Source organism: Chrysochloris asiatica, unplaced genomic scaffold (genome assembly GCF_000296735.1).
Source record: "Chrysochloris asiatica unplaced genomic scaffold, ChrAsi1.0 scaffold00071, whole genome shotgun sequence".
NCBI classification, from domain to species: domain Eukaryota; kingdom Metazoa; phylum Chordata; class Mammalia; order Afrosoricida; family Chrysochloridae; genus Chrysochloris; species Chrysochloris asiatica.
This window is the reverse complement of record NW_006408589.1, coordinates 7,646,479-7,669,110: the sequence shown is the minus strand read 5'-3', so window position 1 is coordinate 7,669,110 and position 22,632 is coordinate 7,646,479. Positions and strand designations below refer to the sequence as shown.

General features: G+C 40.4%; 1 protein-coding gene across 1 annotated transcript in view; it reads left to right on the top strand.

Moving 5' to 3' along the window:
• Positions 1–22,632, top strand: part of RANBP17 (RAN binding protein 17) — a 520,934-nt gene that overhangs the window by 475,334 nt on the left and 22,968 nt on the right. Inside the window, exon 26 of the mRNA XM_006864848.1 lies at positions 13,649–13,815. Within this exon, the coding sequence (XP_006864910.1) occupies positions 13,649–13,815 (167 nt within the window). The remainder of the gene's footprint in view (positions 1–13,648; positions 13,816–22,632) is intronic.

Sequence of the window (22,632 nt, the reverse complement as noted above, 5' to 3'; positions counted from 1 at the left end):
GGCAAAATCTAAAAACAGTGTTATGAGTCAGACCTCTTTATTATATAGCAGTTACTCTAGGGTATGCAGTCTACCTTCAAATGATCAGTCTCCCTCTTTCTGCACTTTTCTCCCCTTTCTCCACTCCTTCTGGAACCCAGCTGGTGGTGTGGTGGTGGTTGTAAGCCATCAAGTTGGTTCCAACTTATAACAGTACTTTATAGGGTTTCCAAATCTGTGAATCTTTACAGGAGCAGACAGTCTCGTCATTCTCCCTGAGAGCGGCTGGTGGATTCAAACTGCTGACCTTGCAGTTAGCAGCCCAACTCATAACCTACTATTAAACCAGAGCTTCTGGAACCCAGTTACACATGTATGATACCTCTTGCTGTTTTCTGACAGCTCACTGGTGTTTTATTTTGAGTAGTTTCAGCGTATTTAAATTCATTGATGATCTTTTTTGGCAATATATAATCTGCTGGTAATCTCAATACTGTATATATTTTTTAATTTCAGGAACCTTATTTTTATTCTCTAGAAATTCCATGTTGATCTTTTTTATATAGCTTTCTATTTCTCCTCAGGTTCTTGTTTTCTTTAACCTTGAGTACATGTATAAGGTCTATAATACTTAAAGGTCTTTGTCTGCTAGTGTCATTTCTGGGTCTATTTCTGTTGTTTTAGGCTTCTCTTTTTTTATAGGTCATATGTTCTCATATTATTCATGCTTTGTTAGTTTTCATTGGATGCTAGGCATTGTAAATCTTACATTGTTCAGTGCTGGATTTGGGTGGATTTTGTTCTTGCATGCAGTTTTAGTACTTCTCAGTCAGTTCAATCCATTGAGATCAAGTGACAGCCTTTATTGTAGGGTAATTTAGCTATGTTGTTGTTGTTAAGTGCCATTGAGTCAGTCCTGACTCCTAGCAACCCTGGATTGCGTTTCTGAGGAGCAGCTGGTGGGTTTGAGCTGGCGACCTTGCCGTTACCAGTCTAGTGCTTATCCACACCAGGGTTCCAACACTGTATAGGGTTTCTGAGGTGGTAAATCTGCAGAAATAGAAAGCTTCATCTTTCTCCCACAGAGCAACTGGTAGACTCAATCAACTGACCTGTGGTCCTCACTCTTGTGCTTATCGTACAGAGCGACCGCGCTGTAGAAGCTGGAAAAGGCAAATAAATGGATTTGTCCCAGGAGTCCCAAAAAGGACTGTCCAGTGCTTTAGTTTTCTCTGCAAACTTATTCCAGCTCTGTATGACCTGCAGGAATAATCTAGCCTACAGCTTCTTAGTCGATCTTTCTCTACTCTTTGGAAATTTCTTTTCACATATGCCCAGTTCATTGTTCAGGTAAATGTTTGAGGGGATTCCTTTGCAGATCTCCAGAACGCTGTCTATACCGTCCCAGCTCTCCAGGATTCCATTCTGTAAATTCTGTGTCAGCCTTCCTAAATGTTTCTCTTCAAATTCAGTGAGACCATTTAGCTTAGTTTGGGTTGTCTCTTCTCTCATTTTTTGGTTTTATTTTTAACATTTTATTGTGGTTTCGGTGAACATTTATAAAGCACATTACTTTTCCATTCAACAATTTGTACACATTCGATTCATAACTTTAGTTCTAATCCCCGAATGTAACCACACTCTTCCTACTTCCTCCATGGGTTCCCTTCTCCTATTTGCCAATCTTTCTGTCCTTTCCTGTCTCCTGAATTTTGTTTTGGAGTTATTATCAAGTGCCATCAAGTCGGTTCTGATTCTTAGCAAGCCTGTATAGGATTTCCAAGGAGCAGTTGGTGAGTTTGAACTGCCAACCTTGCAGTTCAAACTGACCTCGCAATCCAGTGCATTAACCCGCAGCGCCACTCATATAACTGGTTGTTAAAGCACACTCTCCCAAATATGATTGCACACTTATCAGGCCTGACTGTTGTTTAGCTGAAAGGTGATCTCTGTAAGTGGGTTCAGTTCCAGGTTTGAAGAGTGTCTAAGGACCAGAACCTGGGGGTTCCACCTGTCTCTCTCAGACAAATAAATCTGTTTGGGTTTTTATTTATGATTTTGAATTTTGATGTCTAATTTTCACCTGCTTTGTATAAGACGCTCTGTGGTAGTCATGATTAGAGCAGTGATAGTGGTAATGAGCACCCTCTTGCCCGGGTCTCAGGCTAATGGCGGCTGTGGTTTGTAGACACGTTGTTTTTCCTTGAGTCTTTGGTCTTCTTCACTCTTCTGTGCTCTGGACAGGAAGAGACCAGTCTTATGGTCACTCACAAGTTTTTAGACTCCAGTCACTGCTCACCAAAGTAGAATGTAGAACATTGTCTTTATGGACTACGCTAGCTGATTTATTTATATGTCCCCTGAGACTGTGGTCCTTCTCAGCCCCTCAAGGTACTCAATTAAAGCTAAGAAAATTTGTATAGCTTTTCCCCATGTATAGCCACCTCGGAAACCCTATGCAGGGTCCCTATAAGTCAGAACCAACTCTATGGCACTTAACAACAACAACTCTACTATATAAAAATATTATGTAGAAATCTTGTGTTGTTATTAAGTGTTATCAAGTCAGTTCTGACTCATAGCGACCTTGTATAGGATTTTGAGTAGCAGCTGGTGGGTTTGAACTACCAACCTTGTGATTAGTGTCCAGTGCGCATCCTACAGCACCACACCATGATGCCATATGTAGAATAGCCTTTGCCAAATCTATATATGCTTATGGGTTTACTCCCATATACCATCCAATACCTACTCAACTTAAATATCTGTCTATGTATTCATTCAGAGATTATTGCTGATTATTACTGTTGCAGGACTGTGTATGTAAAAATATTTAGCATTGTTGCCTTTTACTCTTGCTTACCCCCCCCCCTGTCATCCTTTACCCTGGTAATGTTGTGCTGTCCTCCCCCTTATTGTGTATTGTCTTTTCCTCCTCCCAGGGTAATACATATCTACTATCTAGTTGTGGAGCCCGGGTGGCATAGTGATTCAGAGCTTGCCTGGTAAACAAAAGGCTGGTGGCTCAAACCCACCAGGTACTCCATAGGAGAAAAGATTTAGCCATCTGCATCTGCAGTAAAGATTACAGAGTAGAAAACTTCCCAGGGCACTTCTGTTCTGTTCTGTCATATAGGGTCACTAGGGTTGGAATTGAATTGACAGAAGTACATAATAACCATCATTTTGAAGTCCTGGTGTGGCACTGGACTGCTGACCACAAGATCAGCATTTCAGACGTCAGCCATTCCTGGAAAGGCCTATACAGGGGTGCTATGAGTTGGAACCAACTCAATGGCCCTTAACAACAGCAACAACTATCTAGTTTGTGATTTTTCCTCCCTCTCTCTCCAGTACCTGTAACAGTCAAATAATGTTTCTTTCTGTACATAATTTTTTTCTTGACTTTGTGTAATATTGATCTCATAAAATGCTTGCTCTTTTGTGTTTGACTGATTTTCACTCAGCATAATATCCTCCCAGTTCATCCATGTTGTGACATGTTCCACAGATTCTTCATTGTTTTTGAATGACGTATAGTATTATTTATATGTACCATAGCGTGTTTACCCATTCATCCATTCATTGATGGGCACTCGGGTTGTTTCCATCTTTTTGTTGTTGTGACTGTGCTGTGAAGAACATAGGTGTATGTGTATTTGTGCCGTGGCTCTGGTTTCTCTAGCATGTAGACCTAGTAGTGGGATTGCTGGCTCATACGGTATCTCTGTTTCTGATTTTTTTTTTTTTTTAAGAAGTGCCATACTGTTTTCCACAGTGGTTGTACCATTTCACAATCTACCGCTGTATATGAGAGTTCCAGTCTCCCCACACCCTCACCAACTTGTGTTTTTCTGGTCATTGCTATTATTGACTGGGTGAGATATCTCACAGTTTAGATTTGCATCTCTCTAATGGCTAATGATTGCACGCATCTGTCTCTTCATGTATTTGTTGGCCGCCTGAATGTCTTCTTTGGTGAAGTGTCTGCTCATGTCTGGGTCCTCTCTTCTTGGCCTGCAGCCTGGAAGCTGCCTCTAGGCAGTAAGCTTGAGCGGTTATAAGTATTACCTCATTTGTTTCCCTCTTCTCGGGTTTAATAGTCCTGCACTGCTTGTTGTCCAATAATTGAAAACCATTGTTTCATATATTTTGTCCTATTTTCTAGTTGTTTCTGACAGGAGAGCAATTCTCTTTAGCAGTTAATCCTTAATGGACAGAAGTGGAAGTCTTGTTGTCTTTTAGTATTACAGTTTGGCTCGACATTCTTTTATTTCACATCATAGTAATACTGGAGGAGTTGGATTTAGTTGCAGTCATCTGTATTGTTGCTCAAAGTGTGGTCTTCACTGGGTCTGGAGTCAGCATTCTTAACAAGGGTCTCAAGGGATTTTTGACAAGGTGACATTGTGGCAAGATACTCAACTTGGATATAAGTCCCAGTGCTGCCACTTATTAAGTGTGTGACTGTGGGTACCTGTGCTGTAATAGGTGTTTTTATATGTGGACTTCACTTCTTTCAGGCCCAAAACCACTCAGTATTCCAAAACTGGGCTAGGTGCTCTACTAGCTCTAACCAAACCTACTGCCGTCGAATCAATTCCAATTCATAGCAACCCTCTATAGGGTTTCTGAGCCTGCACATCTTTACAGGAGCAGACAACCTCATCTTTCTCCCACACAGCAGCTGGTGGGTTTGAACTGCCAACCTTGCAGTTAGCCGTCCAGTGTTTATCGTACAGCGCCACCAGGTGTCTGCAAGCTCTGTGTGTCCTAATTTCCTACTTGATTGCAAGCATTTGAAGGACAGAAACAATGTCTTTATATCCCATTTATTCCCAGTGCCTAATAAGTGCGCAATAAATATTTATCAAAGGAATAGATTGCATTATGTTATTTTCATTATACGTACAGGTGAGTAAGCTGTGGCTCCAAGAAATGAAACAACTTGCTTAAAGTTATACACCCAACATTTCTTAGACCGACAAGGTCAGACTTAGTCTACGTGGCATCCTCAGGAGCCTCCTTCCTCCCCACCTGCTTTTCCAGGTTCATCTAAAGCAGGTTAGACTGGAGTGCCTACGGCAATCCCTCACTAAAAGGAAGAGCAGAGAGCCAGCCAGAACAGCACCCCAAAACCCTGAGCTGGGCCAGCTGGCGCTCCAGGCCATGGGCCCCAGGCTCCTTGCTTTGCAGAAAATCAGGCATGAGTCTTTGAGCATTGCTCCCCAGAAGCAATCCCCCACCCCATCTCTGGAGTCTGCATCCTTAGGAGTGTGTCTGTGTCGCGGGGGGAGGGGGGGGCATGGATGTTGGGCAGGCTCAGGATATTTTGTAGGCCTTGGACCCTCAGATGGGCTTATTGGATACAGAGTACCTTGGCTGCACCTGCCCAGCTTCCCCACCCCACCCGCCACATGGGGGGATCGCAGCATAGACAAGATCCCAGAGACCACAAGCACAGCTAAGGCCCACAGCCCATGGCAGCTGCTCCTGGCTTGCCCCAACGTAGATGATCCGCTCTGACAAAGGTGGCCTGAGTGTCCCATTTTAGCTCCGCACGTGGGAACAGGGATGGACTGTGGCGAGGTGGTGGCTGTGAGCAGCACCGTAGGTATTGTTGTTCCTACTACTAGACTGGGTGGGTGGTGGAGTGAATAGGAGAGGGGTGGGCAGAACAGGTAACAGCCTTGCATGCTCTTTGCCCAGGAGAGAAAGAGTGCGGCCAAGGAGAATGCTGGGTGCTTGGACCTCAGAGGTCTTTGTACCCAGTTCCAAAGTGAGCCCCACAAGGGGCCTTAGTGTTTCCTCCCAAAGTTGTTTCCCTGTGAAGCAGAGAATGCTACACTCTGAATATATTTTATATCTCAGGAACTCATATTCCAGGTTTTAGAATTCTATTCCAAAGTTCTTTGGTGCAATCACCATCCATGGGTCTCCAGAAACCGGGGAGCTGTCCCATGGAAGGAGCAAGGCCTTCTCCCCACAAGGGGCAGGGGCTCCTTAAAAATCTGCCTGAAGTCACTGGAAGAGATTTTGCACCCCTCCTCTGTCTGCTCATAGGAAAGAAAAAGGACAGAAACCTAGTCATCTTGAAATTAAAGAATGTTCCCAAAGCTGAGACTGAGGATGTCGGCTGGCCACATCTGAATTCAGTATCGCCCGTGGGAGAGCCATGCCATAGACCAATGTTCCTGATTTACAAGCTAGGTTTCAAAGGAACTTTTGTTTCTTCCCTAACCAGCACCACCCCATACTTCTGAAGGCCACATTTCATCTTTCACGAATCACTACAGTGACGTATGAACAGTTGTCCAGTTCCCAATCTGGCCTTGCCTTGCTCGGATGAAACTCTGTATGTATTTTGTATGGCATAGATTCTATATTGTAATGTCCTATGCAAAAAGGAAAAAAATTTAACAAAATTGTCAATTTTAACATTTTAACGTATATGCATGTTTAGTAATGTTTGAATTTTGAAATAAAATTTACGATTCAAAAAAAAAAAAGTTATACACCCAATAAATGCCTGATCTAAGAGGCTTTCTGACTCTGAAACCCAGCCCTCTCTCTATATATAACCTGGCTAGATTTACCTGATGACGGTAGAACAACAACCTCTTTATGAGGGGGCTTCAAAAAGTTTATGGAAAATGTTGTTATCTTTTCATTCAGGTTTTCCAGGAATTTTAACACCCTTTCATATCGTTGCAAATTGGCATTGTAATCCTTGGACAACCCTGGCAGGTTAATTTTTCCCTGTGTCATTTATAAAAAGCACTAGTTGAGTGTTGAAAGTAGCCACTTGGGTTTCTCCCTTTCCAACAAAGATAAATTTGCCAACAGGCATTTTATAGGTATTGTTTGAGTTACAAGCAGGCTTGATTTTTACAATAGCCTCAGTGGAAAAAGGGTAAGGGAGGTACAGAACAGAAAAGATGAATCACTGAGAGAGTGGTAACTAGCCTAATAATGCTTATCATGATATAAAAATGTTTGAATTAATCACCATTCATTAGCATTTTAATTTCAGGTCAGTTTTAAGATGGGGAAAGAGAAAGGTGAATAACAAAAAACAGTTATCTTTTCTGTTTTTTTAATCACCTGTACTCTTACACACAGAGACTAAGCACAAAGCTTACAAAAAGCTACTCTCAATTAATAATGGCTTTCACTTCATTTATTCGAGAATTATCCACTGTGCACATACTGTATACAAGGTACTGTTCTAGACCTTGGGGGTACAGAAGGGCACAAGACAAATCAGGTGCCTGCTCATGTGAACCTTGTATTTGAGTGGGGTGAGATGAGCAGTGAATAAACAAACAATTAAAGAAATATCAAATAGCATTCAGTATTAGACAAGGATTACCATTGGACGATAGATGCAGGCTGTGGGAGAAGTGGCCTGTGAAGCTTCTGAAGGTTATTAGCCTTAGCTGGAATAGGGTCACATTCCAAGCAGAAGGAAAGGTTAGAACAGAAAGTTCAACAAGGAAATATAAGGGCAAACAGAGAGTTAAACCAACTAGAAACCACCAGATCGTCCCCCAGGAAGTTCATTAGTAGTGAAATATATATAAAGAAAGTTGTTGTTGTTAAGTGCTGTTGAGTCAGTTCCAACTCATAGGAACCCTGTATAGGGTTTCTGAGGAGTGGCTGGTGGGTTTGAACCACCAACCTTTGGTTAGCAGTCCAGTGCTTATCCTACAGTACCACACCAAGGTAAATTGTCATTTTGAACACATTTAGAATTGAATGGCAGTAAAACATTCAGAAAATGTTTAGAAACATAGAGACCTTGTACATTTGTTTCTCCCACCAAAGAAAATGCTGAAGAGAGAAGAAGGCTACTGATTAACTAAAGAAAATGACAGGCTTAGTACTACTTGTTGTTGTTAGGTGCCATCAAGTGAGTTTTGATTCATAGTTACCCTATGCACAACAGAATGAAACACTGCCCGGTCCTGCACCAGCCGCACAATTGTTGTTAAGCTTGAGCGCATGGTTGCTGCCACTGTGTCAATCCATCTTGTTGGGAGTCTTCCTCTTTTTCACTGATCCTTCACTTTTCCAGTCATGATGTCCTTCTCCGGGGGCTAATTCATCCTGACATGTCCAAAGGGTGTAAGGCAAAATCTTGCCATCCTGGCTTCTAAGGAGCATTCTGCAGTATTTCTTCCAAGACAGATTTATTCGATCTTCCATGGTACTTCTAATGTTCTTCTACGACACTATAATTCAAATGCATTGATTCTGCTGTAGTCTTCCTTATTTATTGTACAACTTTCACATGCATATGAGGCAGTTGAAAATACCATGGCTTGGGTCTGGTGCACCTGAATCCTTGACATCTTTGCTCTTGAACACTTTAAAGAGGTCTTGTGCAGCAGAGTTGCCTAATGCAATAGGTCATTTGATTTCTTGACTGCTGCTTTTATGAGTGTTGATTGTGGATCCAGCAAAATGAAATCTTTGACAACTTCTATCTTTTCTCCATTTATCATGTTATTGTATTGGTCCCGTTGTGAGCATTTTCATTTTCTTTACATTGAGGTCTTAGTTTAAGGAATTGGAATATCCAGGAAAAAATACAGGAATTGAAAAGGATTACACCTGAAGGTAAAGAAAATGAAAATCCTCACAACTGAGCCAATAAAAAAAAATATTATAAAGATGGGGAAGAAATTGGAATTTTCTAGGATTTCATTTTGCTTGGATCAACAATCAGCACTCATAGAAGCAGCAGTCAAGAAATTAAATAGCATTGTACTGAGCAAAGCTGCTGCAAAAGACCATTTAAAATCTTAAAAAACAAAAGATATGACTTTGATGACTAAGGTGCACCTGACCCAAGCCGTAGTCTTGTCAGTCATCTCAGAATGAATGAAAACACTGGACAAGGAAAAAGGAAGACTGAGGAAGAATAGACACATTCAAGTTGTAGTGTTGGTGAAGAATATTGAATACACATGGACTGCGAGAAAAGTCAACAAATCATTCCTGAATGAAGTATAGCCACAACGTTCCAAAAATGCAAGGGTAATGCAATGTATGTCACTCACTTTGGCATATCATCAGGAGGGACCAATTGCTGGGGAAGGACATCTTGTTTGGTAAAGGAGAGGGTCAACAAAAAAGAGGGAGGCCTCAGTGAGGCAGATTGACACAGTAGATACAACAGTGGTCTCAAACATATCAGTTGTGAAAATGGGCAGTGTTTCATTCTGTGATACACAGGGTCCCTATGAGCCAACTCAACAGCATTTAGCAACAACATTATGAGTCAGGTACTATGGAATACACTTTATCTTATTTCTCACAGTACCTTACAGAGTAGTAGTCAGCACATTTGACTGAGAAGTACAAATTGACGCTCACTGAAGTCAAATATCTCAAAAATATTCTCATTTAAATCCATGTATTTCCAAAAGCCACTGCAATTCTGAAATTGGGTCTTTTCAGACCATATCTTTCCAAAAGCTTTATCTTCTCTTCTTTTAATTTAAAAAGTTTTCGAGCCAAAGCCAAATTATCATTCTTCCTTACTCTCAGTTAAGCAACTCTCTCCTATACAGTAAACTTTTCAGAACAGCTTTCTGTGATGAGTCTTAGTGTGCAGGAGGGCTATTAATGATGCATGGGCTTCCTGTGGAGACTGGTTGTAGGAGGAAAAGAACACTTGGTTGTTTTCACTGCCAAACAAGTTGCAAGAGAGGGCAAAGTGCCTGTTCGGCTTAAAAATCACTTCCCAAATTATTTTTCTAAATAATGAATGTAATCCTTTGTAAAGATTTCAAAGCACCAAGAACTAGAACAAAATATGAAAATTCATGACTACGCCCATCCCTTTATATTAGGAAATTGTCATTATTTAGAGCTAAGACAGTAGCGTAAACTTCAAATACAGAAAGCCAATAATATAACATAGTCCTCAGTACTATTCATTCATTTCTTGACCAGATGCTGCTCCCTTATATTTGTGATTCCACATTTTCAAATCTACCCTGAAATAACATTTATCCTTTTCAAAGCCCCAAACCATAAATCAACCATAATGGAAGCTCTTCTTCTTGCTTTTATTGCAAGGATATATGCTACAACCTTCATGTCTAAAGTGTTTACCTGGCTTTTTCACAGCTGACTCAGTGGATTAGAACCTTTTAATGCAACCTGCATGGCATGTGGTCACCAAAGCTACGTGAAGTCTTTATAATTTTCGTATGATTGATAGCATATTGCTCTTCACAGTGAGGGGAATCATATCTATTTCCTGCTTGCTTCCTTTTTGCAGATGTTAAGTTACTTAATCTGTTTACTTTCATGATTGGAACTTCAAAGGGATAAATGTGGAGAAAATCAACCAGGCTCAAAAAGTCTGTACCTAGACCTAGTTCCATTACTCTGTTATCTCTGAGATTAGAAAAACCAGCGTTTCTGTTTTCCACAAAGCAACCCACTTACCTTATACCTCAAATACCATAGCTTTAGGGAAAAGGAAGCTCTTTTCTGAAAAGCCTCATAGTTCCACAGTTTTCCAAAACATTGTCTATGCCACCCTTTTAGCCTCCATTCAACCCTTGATGATACTGCATCAGCTACCATCATTCTGTTTCCAGTGCCTACAAAGAGACTTCAAAAAGCTCGTGGAAACATTCAAAAATAATGGATTTTTCGCACAAGTGTTTTTAAGCCCCCTCATATGCCTGTCTTTATTTCAGAACTTTATATCCCAAACCACCGTCTTTCAATTTATCATGACATTTCTCTCTGAAATGATATATATGAGACTTTTAAACTCTGGTATTATATTAATACTAGGTATCATTGCTGAACACAACTCAATATCTCCTCTAGAAAACTTTCTCAGATTAGCTTTGTTTACTCATGCTTTAAGGAGCTCTGGTAGCATAGTGGTTATGAGTCGGGCTGCTAATCTCACCGTCAGCAGTTTGAAACTACTAGCAGTTCCACAGGAGAAAGATACTGCTTTCTGGGCCTGTAAAGATTTAACCTCAGATCTATGACAGCCATAGTGGCAACATGGGTTAAGCATTCAGCTGCTAACCAAAATGTCAGCAGTTCAAATCCACCAACCACTCTGAGGGAGAAAAGGCAGTCTGCTTCCAGAAAGATTTACAGCCTTGGAAGCCCTATGGAGCCGTTCTGCTCTGTCCTACAGGGTCACCATTATGACTTGTAATTGACTCAACATGAGTCAGTGTGATTTTTGTTTTTGAAATCTAGGCATGGTATACATCTACCTCATACCCTCAGAGATTACGAAAATGAATAAGAAACTATTTCTTAGGAAATGTATAATCTACTGTTTCCCAGACCTACTCTCCCAGTCTGCTTCTTCCCTTCTTTTGAGTCAACCATATTCACCCTGCTTAATAGTTTCTCCTATTATTCATAAACTGCCAGAGATCACGTCCAGGTGTTACCATTAGCCAAAGAAATCTGGGTAGTGTCTCGCTATAAATCAAAACCATGGACTTTGGGTAAATTACTTAATCTCTGAGCTTCCATTTCCTCCATTGAAAAGTTTAAATAACAATACCTACTACACAAAATAATTAGAAGCAAATGAGATGATGCTTTTAGCATTCAAAGAAAATGTTACTTAATTGCTCAAAAAACCTGCAGTTGACACCTGTATTACCTCCCAAATTAAACATCAAAACAATATGTCAGCTCACTACTGGATGCCCTCAGTCAAACTCCAAGCTTCTCTGTATCACTTCTCTGATTATCACTTTCTCTCATTAAAACCAAAAGTCTTACTTCCCAGAAAGCCTCTTTTCACCACTGAGGGCAAGCCAATAGCGACTATCATCTTCTGAGAGTCCATCGTGTTTTAGGAAGGGTCTTGAGGCTTGCATATATTTTTGCTTAATATCTAACAAGTATAGTGGATAAGAGTTCATATCCAGAGTCCAGTTCCTTATTTATTTTCAGACCATGGCTCCACCATCTTGTAGTCATGTGACACTGGACAAGTCATTTAATCTGTCTTAAGCCTGAGTGTGCTTACCTATAAAATGGCAATGATAATACTAAACTGAATCACTCATGTAAAGCATGTGAAAGTTGGTCAATGAGTAAGGAAGACCATAGAAGAATCGATGGATTTGAGTTATGGTGTGGGAGAAGAATATTGAAAGTACCATGGACTACCCGAAGAACAAACATATCTGTCTTGGAAGAAAGAAGTACAACTAGATCGCTCCTTGGAAGTGAGGATGGGGAGGCTTTGTCTCACGTATTTTGGAGATGTTATCAGAGGGACCAGTTCCTGGAGAAAGGACATCATACTTGGTAAAGTGGAGGGCCAGTGAAAAAGAGGGAGACCCTCAATGAGATGGATCGGCACAGTGGCAGTAACAATGAGCTCAAACGTAACAGCAATGGGGAGGGTGGTGCATGAGCGGGCATAGTGTTGCTATGAGTTGGAACCAACTTGACGGCACCTAACAACAACTTTGAAAGTATTTAGCACAATAACTGAAATTCAATAAATAACAACTTTTTATACTGATGTACTTTGTTTTCTTCGCATACTACTCTGCAAGGTATTTTATAAATGGTGGAAATGGTTAAGTGACTGTTTCTAGAAACAATACAACAAGTAATTGGGAAAGACAGGGTTTGGTACCAGAGCTCTCAGGCTTAACAATCCATGCTCTTCCCACAATATTATATTGCTTCATGTTAATCTCTGGAGTCCTGGTGTGGCGCTGTGAGTTAATGCGCCAGACTACAAAGCTGTTTGAACTACAGGCTCGTTGGTTCAAGCTCACCAGTCGCTCCTTGGAAGCCCTATGCAGGGTCTATGGGTCGGAACCAACTCAATGGCACTTAACAACAACAACCAACAATCTCTGAAAAACGTTCTTCCTTATGTCTTAAGGAGCCTTGGTGGCAGTGTGGGTGAAACGTTGGGCTGCTAACCACAAGGTTGACAGCTCAAATGCACCAGCCACTCTCCAGGAGGAGGATGAGTCTGTCTGTACCTGTGCTCCCATTAAGTGTGACAGTGTTAGTAACCTTATAGAGCAGCTCTCGCTTGTCCTGTAGAGCCTCTGTGCATCAGAAATGATTCAATGGCAGTGGGTTAAGTTGTGTTTAGTTTCTATGCATAAATGGAATATTGTCTCAGTTGGGAGTATCTAGTTACTACCTCAGTCACCAAACTTACTTGATCCCCCTCCAAACATGGCCTCAAAATCCTCACAGCAATGTGTCACTTGATTTTTAGACAGTGTTGTGCTCCTGTGGCTTGAATACTCAATCTTGATCTTTGTGATAGGAGCGTGGTGGTGGGGACCCTGTTTTCCTTGATGCAAAGCATTTTGTACCAAGTAGATAGTAAAGTCACTTGAATTGAAAAGAGGGTGGTTGTGAAGATCTTTAAGGTCGCTAGTAAAAAATTCTGTTCAACACAATCCAGGAATCACTTACTAGCCTATCTCTATGCCAGCCCTTGTGGTAGACATGTTTTAAGGAGATAAACCAGGCAAAATCCCTACCTTCAAGAAACTTACCATTTGGTAAATGGGCTTTGAAACCAGAAAGTAACTTTGTCTTAATAAAGGCATTGTAATTAACAATAGATGAAGCAAACACTTCAGTGATGCAAATGAATTCTCACTTATTGTTTATGCAGATACAGTTGTCTCCTCCAGCTGCTGTACCAGTTTAGACTACATCGTCACCTACCTCTTCAAGCACATAGCAAAAGAGGGCAAGAAGCCACTTCGATGCAGAGAGACTTCCCAGGCTGGTCAGAGACTATTACACTTTATGCAGCAAAACCCAGATGTCCTGCAGCAGGTAACTGGTGGTTGGTCACCTGACGTAGAACCCTAGTTAGTTTCCCAGAAACCAGCCTGATTCATGAATATCTCTTAGAGCAGCTGGTCTTCCCAAGACTTTTTACGCAGAATCCACAAGGAATCCACAAGGTTACTAAAAGTGGAATAGTAGTACCCTGGCCTCTCAACTAGCCCAGCCTCAAGAAATCGCTAGCAGCACCTCAGCAAAGCTAGAATTCAAAAAGAGAGTCGTTTTTCAGAGAAACATAGAGCCAAGCTGTAACTAGAAACAGTCAACCCCTGATTTCTTCTCTGGATCCTCTGATAATGTCATCTTGTGTTTGCCTTGCAGATACTTTGGTGTGCTGGGAAACTAACTTTTGGTGGGCTCTTAGTCTGTGTAAGGCAACTTGCTAGTAACTTTCCATTCATTATGTCATAGCTGATATTTTTCCCGTTTTAATAAGAGAAATCAAGGTTCAGTTAGGTTAGGTAGTATTCCTAAGAGTATTTCACGAATAAGTATAACAAAACCACAATTTCTTTTTATACTTCCAAATATGTTTTCTAATTGGCCAAACTGTCCAAGGTTAGCATTGGGGAAAATTATATTTCTATAAATCATAATAAGAGCTTGCATTTAAAAAATGAATGAGCATACAGGAAACATTTTAAAGAAAAAAGTTTTTCTGTGAAGTTACCATCACTGTGATTTTTTTCCCACCAACTCTGGAACTTCACAGTTTTCAACTGTTATGATTTTGCTAAATCCTATCCACAAATGTAAGCATATCAACAAGTCTCACGGCATGACCATTGGTCAACACAGAAGTAGTCACCTGCAATGAGCAGAAAGATGTCACTTTGGGTAGAGAATTTATGATAATAGAATGAGACGGAAATGTCACTTATTGCTAATGTGTGAATGATATCACTTGTGGTGATGTTTCAGTTACCCAGTTGTTTTCTGTGTTGTTGATGTTAAGTGCCATCAAGTTGATTCCAAATCATAGGAGCAGCTGGTGAGTTTGAACCCCTCACCTTGCAGTTCAAACTGAACTTATAGTCCAGTGTTCACCCTACAGTGCCACATCAGCACTCCATTTTCTGTGTTGTTGTTGTTAAGTGCCACCAAGTCGGTTCCTGCTCATAGCGGCCCTATTTAGGGTTTCCAAGGAGCAGCTGGTGGGTTGGAACTGCAGTCCAGTGCTGGTCCTACAGTGCCACACCAGGAGTCGAGGTTGTGTAACTAGACAAAGATAGTCCTATAACTATTAGGTGTGACCCTGGAACTGTTAGAACATGTTGGTAATACAGTAAAGGAAGAGAAGGGGAACTCACATTTACTGAAGACTGACTGTGTAAGGTGCGTGCACTGTTAAGACTCATGAGACAGTCTCTCTTCTAATACAGTTTCCTTTCAGGTAAGCTAGAGACAACTAACTCAGCAGTTACATGGTTAATATAATCGTATAGTGACAACAAAGTGAGTGACAGAGCAGGCGGGGTATAGACTGTCAGAGATGTTTTCTCATTTAAGCCCCATGACAACCCTGACATGTGAATGTCATCATCCCCATTTTACAGATGAGTAAAAGGAAACATGGAGAAATTAACCGGAAGGTAGGTGGTAGAGTTGGGATTCGAACCTGGCTCTAAAGCCCAAGTTCTTATCACTAACACTATTGATTCTCAAGGAAGTAGTGACTGAGGATAAGATCTCAGATTCACCTGGAAGACCTTTTTCAAACTGTCCTTGATTTCTCTCTTCTCCCTTGCCCTGCCCCCTGCAGGCGTATGTCATAGCCCCGCAAGTTTTTGGAATGGGGAAGGTTGAGAACCACTAACACAATGCTTGTACCACTGGAGACAATAAACGCCCATGGATTGGCCAGGAGTCAGGTCCAGTCCTCACCCACCATGGCAAGCTACACGGCCACCACCAAATCCCTCCTGCCAGCACTCTCAGCCATAATCACAGTATTGTCCCAGAAACTTTGAAGTTGGTAGAAAATTTTAGCAAAAATCAATGGACTGTGGTCCTAGACAAAATAACATCAGACTGTGCCGAGCAAGTGATGTGGTTTTGCAAGAGACAAGTGAGTTTGTCTTTACTCAGAATTACCATGCATTTGTTGGATTAAGTAATTTTGGTGCGTTAATAATACTTGGTAATCCTTCACTTTACAGCATCTGACTAAGTAGTGATATATCTCTATTAACAGTAGAATATATTCTATTTATTTGGAATGTAGGCTTTCAGATAGCATGTTAAATATTAATGGCTGGTCTCTGGTAGTCAGCATAAATATGATTTGCATTAGCACTAGGTTCTATCATCCTGAGTGCCTCTGATGTCAACCACTGGGTAAATAGTAATATGTGACATCATCTCCTTGGGTCACTGACAACTTTGACCTCTATTCTTATGCACAGTTTCTATCATCTCAAAAGCTCTTTTGAATTGATTTGAAATTTTGACTCTTCCCTTTATGAGGCAGTAAAATTGATAATTATTCAGATGGGAACTGAGCGCTGAGTGAAAAATCAATTCCACCCGCTCTCTGCTGCGTATAAAATTACTTCTGAGTCGGCTGGACTGAACGGATGGCCGAAGTAAAAGCAGCAGGCAGGAGTAGTGGGAAGAATTAGCTGGACAGAGCTAATAGCCTGAAGGGATGGACTTGGAAAAGAGGGAGTGGGCCAGTTGGGGGTTATTATGAGCAGGGATGGGGTCCATTGATCATCTGTTTACAACAGCTCTTCAAGACCTTATAAATCAACCCTGAAAAGCAGCAGAACCCAAGATTCATCCTATTACCAGAGGGACTCTATTAGATTATTCTCATTTTCACACTCAGATGAAAAGTAAGCCATTGATTATTCATTGGTTGCCCATTAAACACTGTTTTTATAGATGATTTGCCTATCACAGAAGGTAATGAACAAGGTTGCTGCTTCATAACTCGAGGTTTCAGTTTTCAAGGCATCTGTGTGGGTTAAGTAATGCCTAACCCTATTAAAAGGAATGGGTTACAAATTGCTTAACAGTGCTGAAAAACTAGACCCTAATGACTAATTGTGCGTGGAGTTTAGAGAGGGTTTGTCAGCTCTTTAAACTAAACTGATGCAATGATACTGCAATTATTTACTAGTTTGAACTGTTGTTTGGTTGTTTTCTTTCCCCAAACCTGGGCTTACTTTGCAGGAAGTTTAATTGCTTGAAGAATGTCAGTTCCAAATTGCAAAAGTCTTCTCAAGTTTCCGTAGTAAACCAACAGTGAACCTGTATAAACAGTTTTTGAATATTCTTATAGGCTCTGCATTTGTATGTGGCAGGCTCGGAAAGACATTTCACATGCCTCTCCCCTGGAAATATGTTTATTATGACCTGCTCTCTCTGACTTCACATCTTCAATATTTATAAAAAACATTCTCCAAATAAGCCATCTTCCCTATTTTTCAAACAAATCAGACTTTCTCACATGCATTAAAATTTAGTCCATTTGAAAACCCATTGAAATCCATCTATTTCAAGTAAAAATGATCATTTCAGCAGCATTGTTTGACTTACCAGTTGAGAACAATCTAGTTACATAAATTAAGGAAAGAAATTCCCCAAGTGTTTTCATGTCATTAGGAGAATAAGTGTAACAGTTAGGAGCAGACCAACAGTAACAGTGATTAGGCATGGATCTGTTACAGTAATTTCAAAGATAACGTTTCTAGAAAATGTCTCCAGTTTCATCAGTGGCCGTGTGTTTGCATCTATAACCCAAAGATCAGCATTCATTTAATTTCATCTCAGGGTGAAAGCGTTTGCCAAATTAGCTAAATGCCGGAGAACGTTTTCTTTTTGAGATGATAAGGACACCAATGCAAAATACTGCTCTACCCCAGAATTTCAGTGGAAATGAATTACCCTAGAGAAAGTAGCACCTTCCACAGAAATAGAACAAGAATTATGTGTTTGTCAGAAATACTGATTAGATTATGCAGTGAGCTTATTAATAAAGTACTTTTAGAAATGATAGTTTCTAAAATCTAAATACAATGAGTGGAGGAATTAGAGCATTTGGGTTTGAATTTATCTCACCCTTCTGCTATTTATCTAGTTGGCTCAAGCCAGCTATACTAAAAACCCAAATAATTATTATCATTCTCTCTCTTTTTTTTTTTTTTTTTTTGCTAACTTGGCATTTAACTACAAATTGTGAAGAGCTGTCAGGAGCTATAAGAATCATACTTCAGAAGGGACGTAAGCTGAAAGAACATTCACCCTTTTCCTCAATCAGTCAGTCAATCAATGAAAATTGCTTTTGTATCGTGCTCTTCATGACATGCATCCCAAAGTGAATTACAGCAAAAGGGAAATCATCTGTTCTTTTTTCGTTTCTGTGTTTAGATTGAAATGATATTGCTCAACATTTGGACATACTATACAAAGACATCTTTCATACTTAAGAATGCATTCCATAATACTACGTAGGAGAAAGTGCAGGCGCATATTTAACTGATAGTGAGACTCGGACCTGTAGAACCTCAGCAAGATGCTCACGGTGGGAAACACTTAAGCCGATGAAATATAGACACATCTCTTATCCTTTTAAAACAAAAAAAATTAGCCAAACTTGCCAACCCTAATAATAAAGACATTTCTAGTGATCCTTAAATAGAAACTGTGTCCTCTACATAACCCATTAGCTCAGTCTGGTTGATTTGCAACTTAATTATAAAAAATATGACAGTAGATTAATATCAAAAATACAAGCTGAAAAAAGAACATTCACAGCTGAATCAGAGAATGACATGTGGATGTCACTAGGCATTTAGAGTGGAAAATAGCTCAGATTGCATGACAAAAGTGTTTTTTTGCACATGCCTGTGCCATTTTTATTTTCTTCACAGCAAACCATGCATGTATTATACACACACACATATATGGAGCCCTACTGTGGGTTAGGCTGCTAACTGCAAAGATGACAGTTCAGACCTACCCACTGCTCCACAGGAGAAAGATGAAGCTGTCTGCTTGTGTAAAGATTTACAGTCTTGGAAACCTTATAAAGGCCTTCTATGAGTCTGAATTGACTCAATGGCAGAGATTTTGGTTTGTTGATACATGTTGTTGTTGTCATTGTTGTTAAAGTGCCATTGAATTGATTCCGACCCATAGCAACCCTGTATAGGGTTTCTGAGGCGCAACTGGTGAGCCTGAACCACTTATTCTATGTATGTATATATCAGCAAGTGTAGCGCTGTGGGTTAAAGAGCCGGACTACTACAGGTCGGTTTGTACTGCAAGGTCAGCGGTTCAAGCTTACCAGTTGCTCTTTGGAAACCCTACACAGGGTCACTATGGGTCAGAACAGATTCAACGGCACTTAACAACAACAACAACAGATATATATATATATATATAAATCTTACAGATTTTTAAATAAATATATATGTTGTTAAGTGTCATCAAGTCGGTTCTGATTCATAACGACCCTGTATAGCGTTTTCAAGGTGCAACTGGTGGGTTTAAACTGCCGACCTTGTAGTTCACAGTCCAGTGCTGATCCTACAGTGCCATATCAGGAGTCCATATAGGTATATACATACTTGTTGTTGTTGTTGTTAGGTGCCATCAAGTTGGTACCGACTCATCGCGACCTTATGCACAGCAGAAAGAAACACTGCCCAATCCTGGGCCAACCTCACTACTGTTGCCACGCTTGAGTCCATCGATGCTGACACTTGGCCAGTCCATCTCGTTGGGGGTCTTCCTCTTTTTCTCTGACCGTCTTCCTCTTTTTCTCTGACCCTCCACCTTATCAAACATGATATCCTTCTCCAGTGACTGGTCCATCCTGACAGTATGTCCAAAGTATGAGACATGAAGTTTGGCCATCCTGGCCTTCAAGGAGCACTCTGGCTGCACTTCTTCCAAACATAGATGTATATGTATACATATGTATATTTATAAATATATATGTATATACACACACACAAGAAAAAGCTTCAAAAAATTGTGAACTGATTCCCTTATCTTTTAATTCCATTTTTCCACAAGCTTTTTGAAGTTCCCATATGTGTGTGTGTGTATAATATAGGAAAAGAATATTAGCAAAATATAAGTGCTTAACTATGCTCAGTCACTAGCTTAAGCACTTTCTTTACTTTTGATTTTATCATCAGTGTCCCTGTGAAGCTCTAGTAGAATTGTTGTCATTTTACAGATAAAGAAACTGAGGCACAGAAAGATTAAGTAACTCTTTAAGTAAAGAGCGTAATGTAGGAAGATGACCTCAGGAATATTTTCAGATGTCACAGAAGTAACATGGTCACATAGTAAGTAGAAGAACTAAAAATTTAACTCAGGTCTGTGTAACTCCAGAGTTCAAATGCTTAACCACAAAGCTTCCTGCTCCTTTAGTTTGTTTGGTGGGTGCTAATCTGAAAAAGTGTGTAGGTTTTGAACACTAACAACGAGGCAAGTTGTGCTTTCAGTGAGTCCCATCAGGGCCATCCTTGGGGCAAAATGATTTAGAACAGTCACCCTACACCCCAACTTTGTGCTGCAGACAGGACGAAACAGATGGGCAGTGACCCAAGGAGGCAGCGGGCAATGGAGAGAGAGGTTGCTTTGCCAGCTGGTGCAGAAAAAGCCCTGTGGCTCTGCTCTCCCCATCGCTAAGGCAGAGCTGAAAGAGCTTCCGCTCTCTTGTTCTGCACCCATACTCATTAATTCGTTCTCTAGGCAGACAGTGAGGGTGCACAATTTATCAGGACATGCATCCTTAAGAAGGTCAGAGGCAAATAATTTCGCCAGTTCTTCTTTTGTGACTTTTCTTTCATGCCTTTGAGGTAACTCTTGAGGTTAACTTTAACCTGATTTCTGTGGGCTAGATTCAATATGGAAGCTGCGAAATGATGGTCAGGAAGCAACATGTCCTTTGCTTCAGTGCCCCCATACCTGCTCCCCTCTTTCTGATTGTAAAAGAGAATGCCATTATTCATCTCTTCCTGAATGTAGAACTGCTTGCTTCTCTTAACTGCTTGCTCCTGCTCGTGAGCAATGGTAGCTCAGTTTGTGGTTGTTCTCAGGGCCTCTCAATGTTGTGTACTCTGCATCAGACACCTGGTTTCTTTTGAGAACCCCTCGCTGTCTTCTAACTGTGATACAAAGTTACACAAACTAAAGATGCCTTTGGGGCCGAGCAGGTAACGTACAGGAATGTGGTAGACTAGAAAGAAACCTGAAGTTGAGTATGCATCTTTGTCTAAAAGGGGCAGCCTCTATTATCTGTTGTCCTGTAAGAAGGTAGGACTCAGTGGTACCAGATATATTGAGTCCTCTGAAAAGAAGCCAGAAATCTAGATTTTTAAATATTGCCACTGATTAAAGTAAAAAATAAATTTTACTTTAAAGTTTAAAGTAAAAGAGAAAACTGTACAAACCAACACTAGATTCCTATCTGGCTCCCAGATGATGTTTCTTCTTGGAATTTCAGAATGAAGATCTCCCTAGTATTTCACAGTTACCTCATGTCACACCACTATGGTGGTATTTTTATTCCCTCTGATTTTGATGATTTTTGAAGTATACTTTTTTGGTTAGTTGTTTTAAAAAGATGTAGTTACTTTACTTTTACACACAGTGACTTTATTCTTCAGTCTCCACTAAAACCTAAAGGGGACACTTTCTCACATTTGAGTTGTATCTTTAACATACTGTTGTTGTTAGTGCCATCAAAGTGCTTCCAACTCAATAGCGACCCTGTGTAGGGTTTCCAAGGAGCAGCTGGTGGGTTTGAACTGCCGACTTTGCAGTTAGCAGCCTAGTGCGAAAGGGATACAATAAACAGACACTGAAACTCATCCTCTTCCAAGTTTTTTTGTTCTCCAATAATAATAATAATAATAATAATAATAACCAGGTTAGAATGAAGCAAAAATCAGTTTGAGTGAGTGTGTGTGTGTGTGTGTGTGTACATACAATTTAATTACTAAGGATCAAATCTGAGCACCTAACAAGATCAGGGCTGGGGAAAAGTTTCTAGGTAACATCCGGGTCATAAAAATGCAGAATGTCCATCCTTGGTGGTGGTGGTGTGCCGTTGACTCTGTTCCGACTCATAGCGGCCCTGTATGGGGTTTCCTAGGCTGCCAGTCTTTACAGAGACAGAAAGCCTCTTCTTTCTCCCGTGGAGCAACTGGTAGATTTGAAATACTGACCTTGCTGTTAACAGGTCAATTTGTAATCCACGTAAGAACCAAGGACCAGTTTAGAAAGTTAATAGTAATGATTTAAAATTTAGAAAAACACTCATCTTTTTTTATTATCTGTGGTATTGTAAAATTGTTGGTGTCCACTCAGTGTAGTGGTTATGAATCTGGCTGTGAACTGTAAGGTCAGCAGTTCGAAACTACCAGCTGTTCCACAGGAGAAAGATGAGGCTTTCTGCTCCCATAAAGATTTACAGCCTTGGAAACCCTGTACAGGCTTGCTATGAGTCGGAACCGACTCCACGGCACATAACAACAACAACAACTCATCTTTAGAAGGTTGATTGTAGTCCAGAACCTTGATTATTCTTTTGATTTGGTTTTTATGTTATATAAATACTTGTTGAATTACTATTTCAACTGCACCAAAAGTACATATTAAAAAATTAAAATAGAAACCTATTCTTGATTTGTAAACCAACAGATTAATGTTGTTGTTTTGTGCCTTTGAGTAGGTTCCACCTCATAGGGTTTCCAAGAATGGTTGGTGGGTTTGAACTGCCAACCTTGCAGTTACCAGTCCAGTGCTTATCCTACACTGCCCCACTGGGGCATTTTTACC